This window comes from Eleutherodactylus coqui, chromosome 1 (assembly GCF_035609145.1).
Source record: "Eleutherodactylus coqui strain aEleCoq1 chromosome 1, aEleCoq1.hap1, whole genome shotgun sequence".
In the NCBI taxonomy this organism is placed as follows: Eukaryota; Metazoa; Chordata; class Amphibia; order Anura; family Eleutherodactylidae; genus Eleutherodactylus; species Eleutherodactylus coqui.
In genome coordinates this window covers 439515480-439537243 of record NC_089837.1, presented here as the reverse complement: position 1 = coordinate 439537243, position 21764 = coordinate 439515480, and the positions used below count along the sequence as shown (strand labels likewise).

Sequence of the window (21764 nt, the reverse complement as noted above, 5' to 3'; positions counted from 1 at the left end):
CTCTAGCTGTTGAAATAATTCTGCAGGAATATGGGCCCCTGCGGACCTGAAGCCAGTGTGTGTTAAGAGTCTTAACCTTTCAGACGCTAAAGAAACTCCCATCGCAGCACATCTTGTGACTCGGTTGCTCCCACTTCCTCTGAGAGCAGAAGATGATGTCCTGAGCCCGGGAAGCAAATGACAGTATGCAATCACGCTAGCAGTAATTCTTTGTGGGACCAGAGCTCCCTACAGTCCTTTATCCAGTGGGGTAGTCCTGTTTTCAACCACTTTCCTGCGTATTCAGGCTCTATTTGCCCCTGTCACCACTCTCCTGGCTTCGCCTGCTCTACCCTCCTTCATTAGTCCTGAATTGAGGCAGCGTCACCTCCAGCCAGCAGGTCATAAGTTGAGAAGAGCTAACTAGGTGAGGGAGCACTACTGGTGGCATCTTTACAGTATAAGTGGGACTATATTGGGTATCTTTATTGTGTGGGGGCACTACTGTGAGTATCCTGACATGGCCCCCCTAGCCACATGTGACCCATGTGTTGGCACAGGGTGCTGACCACCAGTTTTTAGGGGGGCAGCAGGCGGATGTAGGTTGGGAATGATCTCTCCCTTAGATCTGCTCGGACAGATGATCATCCTCCTCCAAGTGGCAGTATCTTGTGGAGCTATATGAGTAATTCCTTTCCTGGCTCTATCTCCACCACTCTGATGTTCTGAGTTGCCACTGTCAGCACATCAGTGCCCCTGATTTATGATATGAGCTTGGTTCCGGTGTTGTATTTATGTTATGAGCTTGGTTCTGGTGTTGTATTTATGTTATGAGCTTGGTTCTGGTGTTGTATTTATGTTATTTTGTTCTGGTGCTATATTCACTGAGCTGTTCTGGTGTTGGTCTGCTGTTATCTTGCTGTTTTCCATACAAGTAGAATACAGGAAGATAGTTTGCCTATCAATGTCATATATCTATATAGTGTTTTTTCTTATGACGACAGGGACGTAAAAAACAATTCAACACAGGATGCTATCTAACCTAAAGCTGGCACTGCATCCTTACGGCATTTGTAGGGCCTTACTGGGGGCATCTTTACTGCCCTTGGGGGGGAGGGACTATTACTGTTTGCCACACAAAGAAGACACTACGAAAGTGTGTGGGGCATAAAGGTAAAGGAGTGGAATTATGTCAGATTAGAGATTATTGCTAAAAGTTTCTTCTTCTTTTCAGTCTTTGAAGGATGGGAAGTATGTTTATTATGGTATCCTTTGCATACAGGGCACAAAATGTCCAGATATTAAAGCACAGCCCACTGGCACAGTGTTACCCTGCAGTGCTGCTGTCATAACTTTAAATCCAATCTATTGGTTGTACACTACAACTTTCTAATAGAATAGTTGAATATGTTTTGATTGGTGTGTGCAAACCTGTGTTTATTATAGGGTGTTTGCTCGGTTTATTTCCCATTCCTTTGATTTAGCAATCTTAGACTATATTAGTTATCCATGTTATCTCTTGCCATATGGAAATTCCCATTAATGACGTAGTGTAGGGAGTTCCTGTGTAATCATTTGATTGTCAAAAGTCTAAGATGTTATCATCTAGCTATGGCATGCACATATAACACATAGTTGAAGCTTACACTATGTACCCAGGTAAAAAAAAAAATGTTTTGAATTTATGGCACTTTTTAAAAAAGTGGGTATGACATGATGGGAGAGGCATGGCTGTCCTAGCCTGACAGATTTGAAGGAGTATCCCGGGACTTTAACCATTGATGACCTATCCTCAGGGGCCCGCTGTTGTTTGGACCGCTGTCAGTGCTGGGGGCTGGACGTCATCATAGGTGGTCAAGGGAGGAAGTGTAATGGCTGACTTGACTCCCATTTAAGGCAATAGGAATGCTGCCTCCTATTACACTTCCTCCTATAACCACCTATGATGACGTCCGGCCCACTGTATTGACAGTAGGCTGAATGATCAATTGATCGGTTGAGCAGAAGGCCCCCTTAGATCAACTACTGATGACCTATCCTGAGGCTATCAGTAGTTAAAGTCCTGGACAACCCCTTTAAGTATAATACCCCCCCCCCCCCAGAAAATGGCATAAATTATAAAATAAATCTACTCCATCTCATGACACACTGGTCATAGGGCCCATTCACATGGAGAGTTTTTTTTTACAAGAGTTCTGTGCAAGTTTGTTACTGAGCAGACTTAAGCAGAATTAAGACCCATTAAAATCAATGTCTATGCAGGTAAGCAATATTTTTCACGGACTAATTGGTCTATGTTAAAAAAAATCACAGCATATCCTATTCTGCTCCATTCACAGGCAAGAGAAGAACATGCAATGTCCATTCTCCCACATATGGGACAGTGCACAGATGGTGTGTCTGAGTGCATCCCGTACTTAGCAATAAAGATGCAGAATAAATGAGTTTACTTGAGATCATTGCTCAAAACTGTGACTTATGAATTCTGCTTATAGCACCGATACTAACTGCTAAGATAATACCTTGGCTGTAAAACTGCATGATTCGTTGGCTGTAAAACTGCATACACAAGAGAGTTAGTTATTCTTTTCCTTTTCTTCCTAGTTCCAGCATTCCCAGTCAAGATGTCAATCGTAACATTCGCTCCTAAGGCAGAGGTCGTTGAAGTCAATGGGTGAGTGATCATCTAGGGATCATTAGTAAAATGTTAATATGCTAACTATTAACATGAGTAGAGTGTAGTGAAGGTAAGCAGTTGGCATCACCTCCCATTGTTGTCTTTCCACACATCAATCTTTTGTGGAACATTTAAAAAATGAGGTACAAGGTGACAATTTGGAGCGAAAACCATCACCTACTACATGGAAAGGCTCCTTCATTAGAGACACTGGCCCTTTCACTATTTGAGCTTCCGTGTATGAAAAATAGATCTATGACTCCGGCATGCAGCATAAAATAAAGTGACAAGTTTTCCATGGATTGCTTTCAGTGTGAATCCACATTAAATGGGAAAATCCAACGATCTGAGTGACTTCCAACGAATCCCGGTCATCTGTGCCAGACTAGCCGGGCCAGGATTTCATACGCTGCCAACCTTGTAGGGTTTTCACTTGTAATGGTGTAGAGAGTATGGTATGATCAAGGAAAAACATCCAGCAAAATGGAATCCTGTGCATGTAAATAACTTGTTGATGAAAGGGGTCAGAGGAGGATGTCAGGAATCATTCTGATGAATACGTCGTGCACAGTCAAGCAAACTGCAGCAGAATACAACGCTGGGGCTCTAGCTAACGTGTCCGGATTCACAACTCATCGTTCTCTTTAGCATGAATGGGCTATAGTAGTAGACAACCAATTCTAGTGCCATTGCTATCTAAGAGAAACAGGAATACGAGACTCTAGTGGGCAAAAGAGTGCAAAAATTAGATCCCTGAACAGTGAAAAAACATCGCCTGGTCAGATGGAGCCACCCATTGGACTGTTCAGCTCAGAATGTGCATGGGATTAAATGAACAAAATACAAGTTATACTGGATCTTTCCCCATAAAACTATGAGGCTTATTTACTAATGCTGTCTAAAAGTTAGACAGTGCAAACTTAGACTAGACAGTCTTAAAATGCAATTCAATGATAAATTTCCTGAATTTCATGACTGTCTACTATAAGTTTAGACCACTTATTAGTTGGCTTAGTTTACACCAAAAATTGCAACCAAATTTTGGAACAATTTGATCCAATTTTTGATGCAATTTAGGTCACGCCCCCTTTTCGGACATGTCAGAAAATATGTTCAAAAAGTGCATTAAAACACATAATAAATGTGGCGCAAGTACCAGAAAACTGTTGTATTTTGAATAGTAAAGAGCCCCCTATATATCAGTCTGCTCAGCTCCTCCTGCTACCCGCAGTTTGGACACCATGTTCCGGCTGATAGATTCCCTTTAAACCAGAGCCATACATTTTCAATGGCACCAGTTTAAAGTCCAGGCTCAAATCACTGTGACTATTACCTCTAATGTTGAACATCTTTGCAAATCTTTCTATTTTACTTATCTTGTACTTTGTTACGTCTTATTCACCCTCCAAAAATGCAGAGAGACATAGGTAAATGTGAGTGCCTATCCCGAAAATGTGAAATACAAACTCTATATGGAACTGCACATTTTTCTCACTTCTGAACTTTCGGAAGTTTGAACTTTGGAATTTTAAAACTAATTAGACATAAAAGTTAATCTGAAATAAGTCACCGGATTAGTGCTGACAGCACATAGTAAATGACTCACAGGGTGGTTGGGACTGCAAGCGGCTGAGTTATCGTCATTGTTATTAACTCATGTAATAATAGTCTTATGATCAGCACACTCATTTGCATTTGTTCAGTGTAATTTAGGTGGCATTTAATGATCCAGATCAAGCCTTTCCGTGAGCCAGTGTACAGAGCGGTGTATACAGTGTATACAGAACAGTGTACGGATGCAGCAGGGTTGGTCATTTGGCACAACTCATCTGGATAAAACTTAATGGAATTGAAAGGGGTTGTCCAATTAGGAGCTATTATTGGCCTATCCTCAGGATGGACCATCCATAGCAGATCAGTTGGGGGTCTGCCAGAAGCAGATAGCTCGTTCCCACTGCAGTGGCCTGGCTTGGTATTACATTGAAATGAATGGGACTTAGGCCACTCTCACACATGACTTCGGCAAAATGCAGCGATTTTGATCGCGTCGTTTTGCCGTGATTTTTATCGTGGTTTTGTGAACGCAAACTACTGCGTTCGGCAGCGCCTTTTAACGCAACCCATGATGAGGTGTGCTAAGAAGCACAAAAACGCTCCAAAATAGAGCAGACAGAGCTTGAAAATTGTGGTGTTAGAAAACGCAGCGTTTGAGCACAGGTCTGCGAAGCCCCATTGAAAACAATGGGAGTGTTGTACCGCGATTACTGCAGCGTTCAAAAGGCCGCGGTAATCGTGGTAAAAGGCACATGTGTGAGAGTGGCCTTAGACTGCAATACCAAGCCAGGCCACTGCAGTGGAAACATAACTCCCTGCTTCTGGCAGAAATCCGCTCCATACTCTAGTGCAGAATAGCTGATCAGCAGGAGTCCAGAGTGGTAGACTCATATCCATCTGCTGTTGATGGCCTATACTGAGGATAGGTTGCCAATAGCTTATGACTGGACAGCCCCTTTAAATGACAAATTCAGCTTTCTTTGTAAATGTGGTCCACAGCCGGCTCTCCACACTCCAGCAGCCCCATGCTGCTCCAGTGTCACAGCTATGCACCACCTATGTCTGGCCCTGACCAACAGTCTTTCATAATGTGCATCATTATGATAGGTTAATTGCGGAAAATCGCGGCATGCTGCAATTTTTATACGTGAGCACAAAATTGCCGCGATTTTCTGCTCGTGTAAATCGGGCTGCGCTTTCCACAGTTATCCTATGGAAAGCGTTCATTTGCGTCACTCATGTGCGGATTATCGCCGCGGGTAACGCAGTGAAATATCGACTATGGACAGGAGGCAAATCTGTCATGTTGAAAATGTGAATATCCTATTATAGAGCAGGAGCAGCTAAGCAGATTGATATATCGTTTGTGGCAAAAGATTTCAGTATAAATTGTGTTTTATTCATTTAAACATTGGCACATTCTGGAGTCCAGTGGGCGGTCCTATCTAGGAGTCCAGTGGGCGGTCTCGTAAAACCATATATTAATCTGGTCGGCTCCTCATGCTCACTAATATGCTTCTGGCAGATCAGACTGCATTTTTAGGCCTTATTCACATGAGCGATTTCATGCAGCTAATTTAGCCGCGATAGAAAATCGCAACCATCTGAAGCACCAGCTTCCAATGTATTCATTCAGATGAGTGATTTTTAGCTGCGTAAAAATGTTGCGCTGGGAACAATAGAACATCAGAGACCAAAAACGCCCACCGATTTTATACGCAGCCAGAAAAGATAGGTCTTGCTTTATCTTTTGCCAAGATATGATGAAGGCTCCCATAGGCTTCTATGGGAGCTGGAAAAAAAAGGTGGGGAGGGAGTTTAGCTGAGTCCAACGCTGGGCAACGAAGACAGCTGGCTCTAATTACCTATTATAAGTCATTTCGAGGATTTTTGCCGACCGAAGGATTTCCGCGCTGCAGCGTATATTTTAGCCAATACACCGCAGCGGCCCATATAAATGAATGAAAAAACGCATCTAAAGCTCAGGACTTGTTTCCCTTTAAGAGTCCAGTAGACGGCTCCAATTAGTGATCGACAGCTATGTATGCACAGCACACTCATACGTGGAAGGCTTTCAATCACTGAATAAGACCCCCTACTGGACTCATAACCATAGTAATAGCTGAGATTTTGATAAAAATGCAAGTTATCCTGAATATTTTGCTACGTAGTAGAATATTAAGTATTATTGTACTGCTATAATACTGTAATGCATAATATATGTCTGTCCTTTATGTTATACAGGTTTAAAAATACGGAAGAGAAAGTGCAGATTGATGATGGGAAGAATGACACAGAGGAGCCAGCAACATGTAGCAAGTAGGTGCTGATGGACGGCTAAGAGTCTCTGACTAGGCATTATATATTCACATGTATTATTATAGGAGGCTTGTGTAACACAAGTCTGATAAATGATACATGTCACAGACTGAATGAGACATATCTGTTTCAGCGCATCCTCAGTAAAGGCTTTAGTACGACCTGAGTTTACAGACAGCAGTGTATGGAGTAGAAGTGCTAAATATCATATGAAAGTTACATGTTGTTTAGGGATAAAATGACAGTTGTGTCCAATAATGGTCCAACAAGATGTATTAGATTTATCAATGGCTCGGGTGATGCAGTAGGTAGCCAATTTTACCTTATGGGGAAAAAATGCCTTCATGACCCCACAAGGGACATTTAATATCACTGCATCACTGCATATTCATAATATATATGAATAGTATTTATATTATGAGCTTGGTACTGGTTTTGTATATATGTTCTGAGGTTGGGTCATGTCGTATTTATGTTATGAGCTTGGGTCTGGGACAGTATTTATCCTATGAGTTGGTGCTGAAGCTGTATTTATGTTATGAGCTTGGTTCTGGGGCTTTATTTATGTTATGAGCTTGGTTCTGGTATTGTATGTATGTACTGACATTGGTTCATGTTGTTTTTATGTTAGGGTCCTCATGCTGCATCTATGTTATGAGTTTGATTCCGATGCTATATTTATGTTATGAGCTTGGTTCTGATGCAGTACATATTCTCTGAGCTGTTTTGGTGGGGGTATGCTGCTATATTGCAGCTTTGTGCACAAGCAGAATGTAGGTATGCTGCCTATCAGTGCAATGTATGTAGTTTTTTTCTTATTGTGCAGGGGGGCATCCAAGAAAATTCTACACAGGGAGCCATCTAATCTAAGGCTGACACTGCTTGCATGTAATGTACTCTGGAAGACTCCTTCCTCCTGCTGTTGGGCAGCACTTCCCACACTGCTCTTTTGGTTTCTGCATTCACTGTCACCCATCCGTAGCATATCCTGTAGCAGGATTGGCGGATAGCTGCAGTCCATATCAACCTGCTTTAGATGTTTACACCACAGTTGTACCTATGCTAGCACAAGTCCACCAAATGAGCACCCCGTTTGGCACCCTGACCAGTGCTTTCATCATTATCCTATTGTGCGCCGCTTGTATTTAGTTTACAGTAATGCTACTTTGTTAAGGATGACTACGACTTGGATTATTGAAAACATTGCCTATAATATAAGTTTAAAACACCAAACAGTCACACTGTTATATCAAGCACAGAACAGAATTAGTCTTAGGTACACACACTTTCCTACCAAAAGTAATTGCACACCTGAACAAGAATCAAAAGTAGTATTTATTTCCATATGTTAATACTTAGTGGGGCTCATTTGGCCCTAATGACTTCAGATACTTTCAGTGGTATACCTTCTACTAACATTTGATACACTTCAACCGCCATTTCCCTCCATTCATCCTGCAAACGTCTCGTGAGTTCTCTCAAAGAAAATGGACGTTGTTCATATTTCCTGACCCAACGTTTCAGTTCGTCCCAAAGATGTTCAGTAGGGTCCAGGTTGGGACTCTGTGCAGCCAGTCCAATCATGGAACATCTGTGTCCTTAAACCAATGTAAAGCAGTGTTGGATCTGTGACAAGTTGCGTTGTCTTGTTTCCAGAGTATTGCCACATTGTCAGCAGCTTATTATTGTCTAGAATGACAAGGCACATCTCTGTGTTCATGGTTCTTGTCACTACACCCAACAGACCGAGACCATAACAGAACCTTAACTGCTGGCACAACATGCTCAGACAAAAGGTGTTCTCCTTAGCTCCTTCACACTCAGGTATGTCCAACTGATTTGAAGATGGAGAAGCGTGATTTATCTAATATACCCGTATTTACCCGTATATCCAATGGATTGCATTTCCCGTCACAAACTATGGCTGACACCTCCAAGGGTCTGCATCTCATGTAGTATGGCTTAGGACATGTGATGTGCTGATAAGACTCAATCCCTTCTACTGGTAGGGGGTCCAAATATTTAAGGTAGGATAGTGTATACAGTAGATTTTATTTCATGTTCCTTTTCTTAATTTTTCAGCAAACTGAGGAAATGCCTTGCTCCCCTCGTCATGTCGTTCGGATTCAGGTAGGATATGTTCTGCAAAACTCATTCTAAAGAGAACTGAAATGGACAATGTAATAAAAATGGAAGATGAATCACATAATTCTATTAGAATGCACACTCATCAGTGGGCTGCCGAGTAATACATGGACACAGTATGTACAGAGACTCTCTTTGTTGCAGCTCTCCACTCTAGCTAATAGTTGGACATATGGATAGGAATTGTCAAAACATAGCATATATACAGTTAAAGTGACCCTCCAGTTAGAATATCAAAAGTATATACGTCTGGGGCACCCCCCCCCCCCCCCCCCAATGTCTCATCATTGGTTCATGCAGCATAGGAGACTTTCTGAATCAATGATAAAACAGGGTTTTTTCCCAGACTACTTCAGATTAAACACTGTAGTTAAACTATAGTCACAGATCACAGTTCTGTTTTAATATACCTGAGCTAAAAAGCAGCCACTACTTCAGCTGTTACTTCATCACTTTTATCATACTACTACTCCATTGTACTCATACTACTACTGCTACTTCATTGCTTTTATCATACTACTACTACTCCATTGCTTTTATCATACTAATGCTACTTCATTACTTTTATCATACTACTACTCCAATCCACTTATCATACTACTGCTACTTCATTACTTTTATCATACTACTATTACTCCAATCCACTTATCATACTACTGCTACTTCATTACTTTTATCATGCTACTACTCCATTGCACTTATCATACTAATGCTACTTCATTATTTTTATCATACTACTACTCCAATCCACTTATCATACTACTGCTGCTTCATTACTTTTATCATACTACTACTACTACTCCAATCCACTTATCATACTACTGCTGCTTCATTACTTTTATCATACTACTACTACTACTCCAATCCACTTATCATACTACTGCTGCTTCATTACTTTTATCATACTACTACTACTACTCCAATCCACTTATCATACTACTGCTGCTTCATTACTTTTATCATGCTACTACTCCATTGCTTTTATCATACTACTGCTACTTCATTACTTTTATCATACTACTCCTCCAATCCACTTATCATACTACTGCTACTTCATTACTTTTATCATACTACTACTACTCCATTGCTTTTATCATACTACTGCTACTTCATTACTTTTATCATACTACTACTCCATTGCACTTATCATACTACTGCTACTTCATTACTTTTATCATACTACTACTCCAATCCACTTATCATACTACTGCTACTTCATTACTTTTATCATACTACTACTCCAATCCACTCTTCATACTACTGCTACTTCATTACTTTTATCATACTACTACTCCAATCCACTTATCATACTACTGCTACTTCATTACTTTTATCATACTACTACTACTACTCCAATCCACTTATCATACTACTGCTGCTTCATTACTTTTATCATACTACTACTACTACTCCAATCCACTTATCATACTACTGCTGCTTCATTACTTTTATCATACTACTACTACTACTCCAATCCACTTATCATACTACTGCTGCTTCATTACTTTTATCATACTACTACTACTACTCCAATCCACTTATCATACTACTGCTGCTTCATTACTTGTATCATACTACTACTACTACTCCAATCCACTTATCATACTACTGCTGCTTCATTACTTTTATCATACTACTACTCCAATCCACTTATCATACTACTGCTGCTTCATTACTTTTATCATACTACTACTACTACTCCAATCCACTTATCATACTACTGCTGCTTCATTACTTTTATCATACTACTACTACTACTCCAATCCACTTATCATACTACTGCTACTTCATTACTTTTATCATACTACTACTACTCCATTGCTTTTATCATACTACTGCTGCTTCATTACTTTTATCATGCTACTACTCCATTGCTTTTATCATACTACTGCTACTTCATTACTTTTATCATACTACTACTCCAATCCACTTATCATACTACTGCTACTTCATTACTTTTACCATACTACTACTCCAATCCACTCTTCATACTACTGCTACTTCATTACTTTTATCATACTACTACTCCATTGCACTTATCATACTACTGCTACTTCATTACTTTTATCATACTACTACTCCAATCCACTTATCATACTACTGCTACTTCATTACTTTTACCATACTACTACTCCAATCCACTCTTCATACTACTGCTACTTCATTACTTTTACCATACTACTACTCCAATCCACTCTTCATACTACTGCTACTTCATTACTTTTATCATACTACTACTCCATTGCACTTATCATACTACTGCTACTTCATTACTTTTATCATACTACTACTCCAATCCACTTATCATACTACTGCTACTTCATTACTTTTATCATACTACTACTACTACTCCAATCCACTTATCATACTACTGCTGCTTCATTACTTTTATCATACTACTACTACTACTCCAATCCACTTATCATACTACTGCTACTTCATTACTTTTATCATACTACTACTACTCCATTGCTTTTATCATACTACTGCTGCTTCATTACTTTTATCATGCTACTACTCCATTGCTTTTATCATACTACTGCTACTTCATTACTTTTATCATACTACTACTCCAATCCACTTATCATACTACTGCTACTTCATTACTTTTATCATACTACTACTACTCCATTGCTTTTATCATACTACTGCTACTTCATTACTTTTATCATACTACTACTCCATTGCACTTATCATACTACTGCTACTTCATTACTTTTATCATACTACTACTCCAATCCACTTATCATACTACTGCTACTTCATTACTTTTATCATACTACTACTCCAATCCACTCTTCATACTACTGCTACTTCATTACTTTTATCATACTACTACTCCAATCCACTTATCATACTACTGCTACTTCATTACTTTTATCATACTACTACTACTACTCCAATCCACTTATCATACTACTGCTGCTTCATTACTTTTATCATACTACTACTACTACTCCAATCCACTTATCATACTACTGCTGCTTCATTACTTTTATCATACTACTACTACTACTCCAATCCACTTATCATACTACTGCTGCTTCATTACTTTTATCATACTACTACTACTACTCCAATCCACTTATCATACTACTGCTGCTTCATTACTTTTATCATACTACTACTACTACTCCAATCCACTTATCATACTACTGCTGCTTCATTACTTTTATCATACTACTACTACTACTCCAATCCACTTATCATACTACTGCTGCTTCATTACTTTTATCATACTACTACTACTACTCCAATCCACTTATCATACTACTGCTGCTTCATTACTTTTATCATACTACTACTACTACTCCAATCCACTTATCATACTACTGCTACTTCATTACTTTTATCATACTACTACTACTCCATTGCTTTTATCATACTACTGCTGCTTCATTACTTTTATCATGCTACTACTCCATTGCTTTTATCATACTACTGCTACTTCATTACTTTTATCATACTACTACTCCAATCCACTTATCATACTACTGCTACTTCATTACTTTTATCATACTACTACTACTCCATTGCTTTTATCATACTACTGCTACTTCATTACTTTTATCATACTACTACTCCATTGCACTTATCATACTACTGCTACTTCATTACTTTTATCATACTACTACTCCAATCCACTTATCATACTACTGCTACTTCATTACTTTTATCATACTACTACTCCAATCCACTCTTCATACTACTGCTACTTCATTACTTTTATCATACTACTACTCCAATCCACTTATCATACTACTGCTACTTCATTACTTTTATCATACTACTACTACTACTCCAAACCACTTATCATACTACTGCTGCTTCATTACTTTTATCATACTACTACTACTACTCCAATCCACTTATCATACTACTGCTGCTTCATTACTTTTATCATACTACTACTACTACTCCAATCCACTTATCATACTACTGCTGCTTCATTACTTTTATCATACTACTACTACTACTCCAATCCACTTATCATACTACTGCTGCTTCATTACTTTTATCATACTACTACTACTACTCCAATCCACTTATCATACTACTGCTACTTCATTACTTTTATCATACTACTACTCCAATCCACTTATCATACTACTGCTACTTCATTACTTTTATCATACTACTACTACTCCATTGCACTCATACTACTACTACTACTACTGCAGGGTTTTTTCCCAGACTACTTCAGATTAAACACTGTAGTTAAACTATAGTCACAGATCACAGTTCTGTTTTAATATACCTGAGCTAAAAAGCAGCCACTACTTCAGCTGTTACTTCATCACTTTTATCATACTACTACTCCATTGCACTCATAATACTACTGCTACTTCATTACTTTTATCATACTACTACTCCAATCCACTTATCATACTACTGCTACTTCATTACTTTTATCATACTACTCCAATCCACTTATCATACTACTGCTACTTCATTACTTTTATCATCCTACTACTCCAATCCACTTATCATACTACTGCTACTTCATTACTTTTATCATACTACTACTACTACTACTACTCCATTGCTTTTATCATACTACTGCTGCTTCATTACTTTTATCATGCTACTACTACATTGCTTTTATCATACTACTGCTGCTTCATTACTTTTATCATACTACTACTACTCCAATCAACTTATCATACTACTGCTACTTCATTGCTTTTATCATACTACTACAACTCCATTGCACTCATACTACTACTGCTACTTCATTACTTTTATCATACTACTACTCCAATCCACTTATCATACTACTGCTACTTCATTGCTTTTATCATACTACTACTACTACTCCAATCCACTTATCATACTACTGCTACTTCATTGCTTTTATCATACTACTACTCCTCCTATCCACTTATCATACTACTGCTACTTCATTGCTTTTATTATACTACTATTACTCCTTTGCTTTTATCATACGATTGCTACTTCATTACTTTTATCATACTACTACTCCAATCCACTTATCATACTACTGCTACTTCATTACTTTTATCATACTACTACTACTCCAATCCACTCATCATACTACTGCTGCTTCATTACTTTTATCATACTACTACTCCAATCCACTTATCATACTACTGCTACTTCATTGCTTTTATCATACTACTACTACTACTCCAATCCACTTATCATACTACTGCTACTTCATTGCTTTTATCATACTACTACTCCTCCAATCCACTTATCATACTACTGCTACTTCATTGCTTTTATTATACTACTATTACTCCTTTGCTTTTATCATACGATTGCTACTTCATTACTTTTATCATACTACTACTCCAATCCACTTATCATACTACTGCTGCTTCATTACTTTTATCATACTACTACTCCAATCCACTTATCATACTACTGCTACTTCATTACTTTTATCATACTACTACTACTCCAATCCACTTATCATACTACTGCTGCTTCATTACTTTTATCATACTACTACTCCAATCCACTTATCATACTACTGCTGCTTCATTACTTTTATCATACTACTACTCCAATCCACTTATCATACTACTGCTACTTCATTACTTTTATCATACTATTACTCCAATCCACTTATCATACTACTGCTACTTCATTGCTTTTATCATACTACTACTACTCCATTGCTTTTATCATACTACTGATACTTCATTGCTTTTATCATACTACTACTACTTCATTACTTTTATCATATTTCTACTACGACATTGTACTTATCATTCTATTACTACTACTTCATTACTTTTATCATATTTCTACTACTTCATTGCACTTATCATACAACTGCTGTTGCTTAATTGTTTTAGATGAGTTATATCTGAAGATGAGACAAGCATAAAGGCTCAGTAACATATTCAACATGAATCATAGGATATTGTTTGCATAAATGAGTTCAACGTGGACAAATACCAAGAAGTCTGTTCTTACACTCGGTTCAGCTGCAACTGCACCAGACAACCTCTTGCCAGTGAGGGAAACATTTCAGTTTACAAAACAGATGTAAAGTAGAGTAGAGTAAGGTGGAGCAGGGACTTCCATGACAACATCTGAGAAGAATATTTAAAGGACAATGAAGATCCCAGTATTGCTCTCCCTATTTCACTGTGTGATTAATTCCGTAATCCCAAGTCCTCTCGGTGGGATCTTACGAGTTTGAACAGACCACAGGGTACTTTAGCATTTTGTATACTGGACCTCCTCAAGCTAGAAAAGCAATCCATACCAGTCATCTAAATGGGCTTTGGGCTGCACACAGTCAGCAGATAATGATCAAACACTCATGTATTGGCTGATCGCATCTTTTGTACAGCTGAAAAAAACAATTGCTGTCAGCAAGACATTTTCCCTTGTGAACAGGAAATGTGCTTGCAACAAAGATGCAACGGTATGGAGGATTATCAATGTTCATAGTGAATTGGCCTGTGCGGAGGCCAAGTAAACGAGCAGCGCTTGTCATCATAATATCCTGCAGTGCAAAAGGACCCTTACTTTTGATAATGAAGCTTCTCTGCCTCAATACAAATTCTGTACCAGTGCAACATTCATAATACTGGTGAGTTTTTATGTGGCAGAAGAGTCTTTGGGCAGCCTCAGACATCAAGGCCCAAGTGTGACTGCTACCGCTGCACTTCTTCTTGGCACTCATTCTGACACGATCCATGAACAATCTAATGTCCGAGGTGCATTCAAGTTCTAAGGTCTCTTAATTTCTTGCTAAAGAACTATGTACCCCTCTTGACATACACATTTTTCACAATGTTGATGCCATAATTGCGTCTTTAGGGGGCTGTTTTTCCCACTGGAAAATCACTAATTCAAGAGTGGCATGACTGAAAAACGTGCGACCATGGAGATCGTCCTTCGGAATCAAGGCACCATTCATGCCATCATCATGTGTCAAGATTGCCTGACACATTGCCACACGTACGGCCTTGTGATCGTTGGTCAACATTCTTTATCAAATAGTTGTAGTAGTCAGCAGCACGACCATCCATCCACAATCAGTGGGGAAGCTAGAGGAGTGCACGCTTGTCGTCCGGACTCCGACTTCAAGAAACCCACTAGTAATCATTGAGACAAATGTAATATAAGCAGCACTCAGGAATCTTCTTGGTAGAAAATCACATCTTCAGATGTAGGTCCACTAAAACGACGTTTCGACCAACGTGTATGGTCAAGCTCAATTACACATTACATAGACAAGCAATAAAAAGCAACACATACCCAATCAACATGAGTGCTGCTTGTATTACACTTGTCTCAACGTTGGTCAACATTCGTGACACCCACCTGCAGGAAACTTTAGGTCTTTATACAGAATTGTGTGCTCAGATCCTACGGAAATGCCAACTTTGCAAGCAATCTCTTCCGCAGTCAATTGGCCGTCTTCCATAACTACTTGCTCCACTTGTGCAATTATGTCATTGGACCAGCTTATGCGTAGCTGAGTCTCCTTTGGTTCATTCTCACACAATGTTCAGCCTTCTTTAACTGTTGCACTCATGTCCATGACACTTTCCCCACATGTCTCACTCAACTGATCATAAATGTTGATGGGTGTCATTTCATGCAAGGATAGGTCATCAATAGTCGATCGGCAGAGGTCCATTGCTCAGGATCCCCACCATTCAGCTGATTGCCAGACCTGCTGTCAGTGCATACAGTGCTGAAAGCAGATAGCCCTGTCAATATTACAGTGGTACTAGAATCAAAGTTCCCATTGAATTCAACACTGTCCGCACTGACAACTTCTTAGGTTCTGTTCACACTATAATGGAAGCCTTGACATTGTGCATTGTTTCCTAAGGGATCAAAACTGACTTAAATTGAGTCTTTCAGAACTCCAGTATTTTTGAAGCAAAAAATAGGGTTGCAAATTGCACAATTCTGACCCTCAAAAATACCAGAAGGGTCAACAAAAACTGTAACAGTGCAGGTCATTCTAGAAGCATTAACCATCTACAAACGTACACTGATTGGATGACACAGCTATGATATTGCCTAAATGTAACTTTTTTCTATTTCAGGGTACTCGGGGTTCTCCTCATCTTTGTGGATTTTGTGTTTGTGATTGTAGATCTCTCTGTTGTGGACAAAAGCAAAGAGACGGCATTTATCATATCCGGGATTTCCTTATTTATTTCCCTCTTCTTCCTGATCGATGTTTTGCTGCACATTTTTGTGGAAGGGTACGTGTCAAATGCCTGTAATATTGTCATGTGTTAATCCTGATTGTAGAGAACATGCGCTGACTACATGCAGATCATTGAAAACACTCATATACAGACTTGGCGGGAAATATTGGACAGTGCACGGCCTGATCATTCAGCTAACATACCAATAAAAAGGTCAGCTAAATAATAAAACATTACACGTGCTCATTAATGTTCCAGTATTCTTGAGCTACAGTCTTATACCTGTTGAAGGAGCAGTTTGTGCTTCAGAGCTGCTCTTCCTCCTTTAATTTTAGATAGGAGTCTGCAAACTTGTCCACCAGTTTTCTACCTTCAAACAAGTGAATGCAGAAATTTTTCGGCTATCTTGGCTATGTCCCTCTCTCCTCTGCCTGTGTCAGTCATTTATACGTATGTTACCTTGTTATACCGCTATGTCTACCATGCCAACGCCTACATGGATAAGTACAGAAGGGTAAGACACTCCTATACCAACATAGACTGAAGAAGGTTTAATGGAAAACATGCATATGTAAAGTGCAACTTTAGGGATGTCAAGATCTGCTCAGTGAGCCACGTTTTGAGCTGTTTTGCTGATTGGAGTCTTGCCTTTCTGTTTCTTTTAGATAGCAACGGCGCTGTAACTGGTTGTCTGCTGTTATCACCCATCCGTGCTATGGAATGACAAGTTGTGCATTCATTAATGTTAATTGGAGCACTAGCATTGCATTCAGCTGCAATTTGCTTGAATGTACACTGGCTGTTCATCATAACGATTCTTGACACCCACCTCTGACCCCTTTCATCAATTAATTTTTTACGTCCCCAGAAACCCCTTTTGCTGGATATTTTTCCCGATCACACTATCCTCAGTATACTCTCCACACTGATGCATGAGAAACCCTAAAGGTTGACAGTATATGAAATCCTGGCCCGGCTTCTCCAGCACTGATGACCAGACTTTGTTGGAAGTCACTCAGAGAGCTGGCTTTTCCCTTTTAATGTGGATTCACACAGAAACTGATCACGTAAAACTCGTCACCTGATTTTAGGCTGCACTCCGGGGTCACATATGCTGATATGTATAAATTCTGACATCTCTTTTTAACTGTTAAAACAAAAAAATGGAGCAGACAGTAGTGTTTATCATCAGAACGGTGTTATAAGATCAGTATGAATTATTTAGATGAAGACCTGCAGTGACATTTTCCATTTCCTCCTATTTCCTCATTGTCCCCGGCACGCTGTGATCACGTATCAGGCTGTCAACTCAATGTCCATAGCTCTTCTCTCTCCAGCTCTTTTCAGCATCTAATTGACATGAACGTGCCATCTTCTGCTATCATCAAATTAACTTCTTTTTATTCAATATTTTTCTTACAGATTTCGGAAGTACTTTAGTGATAAGCTGAACATCTTTGATGCTGCCATTGTTGTGATCACTCTCATAGTTGCGCTGATATATGCCTTCACAGATTTCAGTGGAGCCACCAACATTCCAAGGTATAATGTTATCCTTCAAAGTATAGTTTGATCTTATGAAATAACTTGTTATATAGCATTTTACAAGGTACCAAGTACAGATAAAGAGGTTCTGTCATAAAAAAAAAAAAAATTCTATACTTGCCTATTCCTCACCATCAGTCTACTTACTAGATCTTCACCTCACTGATCTTCTCTTGTCTCCTGTAGTCCACTTGGCTGATTCCTCTCCTTTCTGTGATGTTCTGTACATTCACAGGCAGTCTTCTTCCTGCCAGCCAATGTACATTACGTCACAGTTCACAGTCCAGCAGGGGGAGTGTCGGGCTACTGCAGAGACTGCTCATGCACACCGTCTCTGCAATAGATCAGCATTCCTTCTTAGCCAGTGAACACTACAGTACAGGGATATGACCTTTACTGACCTGGCCGGAAGAGAATGCGAGGAATGCAGCCTTCATAACAGGCTGGCCAGCATGCGGTGAGGTGCCCCGGGGCACTGGAAAAGCTTAGCAATGAGAAGATGTGGTAAGGACACTGACAGGGAAGAAATAGTTGAGTATAGGTTTTTTTTTTTAATGACAAACCCCTTTAAGTACATATATAGCCGCTAGTGATTAGTAAACTTTTGAAAAGTTTGGTTTGGTCAGTTCAATGAACTTTTGCGAAGACTATGGCTCAGTCTGAATGAGTTCAAACCGAACCTTAAAGGTTTTGTCCCGCGCCGAAACATTTTTTTTTTTTTTGCATAGGCCCCCCGTTCAGCGCAGGACAATCCCAAGGGATGTGTTGAAATTTAAAAAAAACATTTTACTTACCCGAATCCCCTCTCTGCAACTTCTTCCTTCTTTTCCTCCAAGATGGCCGCCGGGATCTTCACCCACGATGCACCGCGGGTCTTCTCCCATGGTGCACCGTGGGCTCTGTGCGGTCCATTGCCGATTCCAGCCTCCTGATTGGCTGGAATCGGCACACGTGATGGGGCGGAGCTACGCGATGACGCGTAGAAGGGGCGGAGCCAGAACGTCGCTCGTGCCCGGACCGACCAGAAGGGAGAAGACCCTTCTGTGCAAGCGCGTCTAATCGGGCGGTTAGACGCTGAAATTAGACGGCATCATGGAGACGGGGACGCCAGCGCAGGGAAGGTGAGTATATAACTTCTGTATGGCACATATTTCATGCACGATGTATATTACAAAGTGCATGTATATGGCCATACAGAAGTGTTTAACTTAACTTGTCATTGCGGGACAACCCCTTTAAGACCAAAACCCATAAAATTTGTGTATTACACTAAGAGCCATGAAAGCCCTACATAACACTCTCAGCATGTTGTATGGGGCTTTTATGGCTCTTAGGCAGTGTAATATACCAGTGTTCAGGACTATTGTTGAGTTTCAGGTAGAGCTTTGTTAAATGTTTGGTTCCGGTTTGTGCCAAACCAAAGTTTGACCCAAAACAGGGATCTACTGGTTTGGTTCACTCAACACTAATATGATCTGTACATTTGCCATAGATTTTGTTAGTATTGTGTATAGTATTTTCTACTTTTACAGTAACAGTGAGAAACAGACAAAAAAACCCTCAAAGATTGCAAGCTGTCTAAAAAAAATTAGAACATATGGACATAATTATGCTAGTCAACCCCTGTCCATATACTCCAGCTCAGGAGTCCCCTCAATGAGCCAGAGTTGGGAGCAGTGGCTCTTGTGGACTTGAGCTGTGTGTATTACTGTAAGTAAACAGTCATAAAAAGGGTTATCCAGCCTTAAAAATGGATGACCTATCCTCAGAATAGACCATCAATATCGGCTCAGTGAAGGCCCGCCACCTGGGATCCCTGCTAATCAGCTGGGAATGCCCCAAGGTAAGCCCCTGGAGACGAATTGTAAATGAGAGTATTTGAAGTTGGTGTTGGAATGAATCAGGAGGGTATGTCATGAGGAAGTCTGACCAAAACAGTGATTCTGGTGCTTCTCGGTCGAACAGTCAAACTGGTATGACTGCAGAACGGTATCCTGCTTCCTCCCAGTTACAAGACTCTTTACAGCAGATTTAGAGAGTGAAGGATCATGCAAGGCCTGAGTTAATTGGATATCCTATACCCAATCCCTATTGGCTGTAAGGCTGAGAAACTTTTATGTTTACCTGGTAGCTTTCAGTCTGAGTAAAAAAGTTTTTGTTTACCGCAAAAGTTGTCCTGTGTTTTGCTACATAAAGCTGAAGTATACTCCCGACATGTACCTGCCATTTCTCTAGGGGGTAAAGAAATTTTTGCTTATGCTGTGATTTTATACAGCAGCACAGTGCATGATTATAACCTTGTGCTTTGATGTCATTTATTTGAGTAGGGGGGGTCCTTCACTAAAGAACATTGAGAAACATTGGTTTATGGCATATTCATGATTTATGTAATGGTACTGTTTCATGTTTTTGTTGGCCTGCTCCTTCGCCCTTTCCCTTCATCTCTTCCAAGCATAATGGTTTTGATCTTCTGAAATAAGATACCTTCAGACTGTTCATTTGTGTTTTAAGTGGAAATTTTCTTGGTTAGATTCAGGATTGGTGTTTTTATTTAGTTGCCACCTACTGTATCCTCAAAAGCCTTTGTCAGCATCTACGTTGAATGTAATACTTTTGTTTCTGTTTGTATTATATAGACACATCATTATGTTTTTGCATTTTCTTACCTTTTCTTTCATCATCTGTTAGTCTGTATTACATTTCTTTTTAAATCCTTTGTTGATAATTGATACAAATCTACAATCACATACTCCCTTCTATGTCTCTGATGCCAAAAGCCTTTTTACGCAATGTCAAAAACATGGTAATTGCACAGTTAATTGTTGTCTGTGCCCATTCAAAAACCAGTGCTTTATGCTTAACTTGGGCTCCTAAATAGATCCAAGTTGAGTTTTGGAGAAATATAACTAATTTTAACTTGTTTAGAGGTTAGAGAAAACATCCAAATGCCGCAAGGGAGCCAATTGCTGGATCCTGTAGACAACCTTGATGGACTTACATGTCGACTAACCAACTATGGTGGGCTTTATTGGACAATAGTCAACCCAATGAGATTTTTGACCACTACTTGATTCCTGTTCTTCCACATGGTCATTGATAAAAATTGTTCTTGGAAAGTTTCAAAACTGTAGATGTTGTATAAATGCCCTAATCACAAGTATACTTTCGAAACATCAATCCACTTTAAATAGCCATATTATGCAGATACAAATAGCATAAATGTTTTACACTTTATGGGCATAATGCAAGTTCAGAGCAGTCTGCATGGAAAAGCATTAGAAAATACAGTCCCTAAGATCAAGGTTCGGAGACTTTTTAGGATAGTAAATATCAGAGAAGTAAAAGCACATCCCATGCTGTGATGACAAGGTCATTTAGAAATAAAACTGGGC

At 39.5% G+C, this 21764-nt stretch overlaps 1 protein-coding gene across 4 annotated transcripts in view; it reads left to right on the top strand.

Annotated features, from left to right (window-relative positions):
• LOC136581788 (phosphatidylinositol 3,4,5-trisphosphate 3-phosphatase TPTE2-like) overlaps window positions 1-21764 on the top strand; it is a 48482-nt gene that overhangs the window by 6905 nt on the left and 19813 nt on the right. For all 4 annotated transcript variants that reach the window (XM_066582427.1, XM_066582419.1, XM_066582413.1 and 1 more), the window contains 5 exons: window positions 2584-2653; window positions 6455-6529; window positions 8612-8659; window positions 16720-16881; window positions 18250-18369. In XM_066582427.1, coding sequence (XP_066438524.1) covers window positions 2604-2653; window positions 6455-6529; window positions 8612-8659; window positions 16720-16881; window positions 18250-18369 — 455 coding nt within the window. In that variant the 5' untranslated portion in view covers window positions 2584-2603. The remainder of the gene's footprint in view (window positions 1-2583; window positions 2654-6454; window positions 6530-8611; window positions 8660-16719; window positions 16882-18249; window positions 18370-21764) is intronic.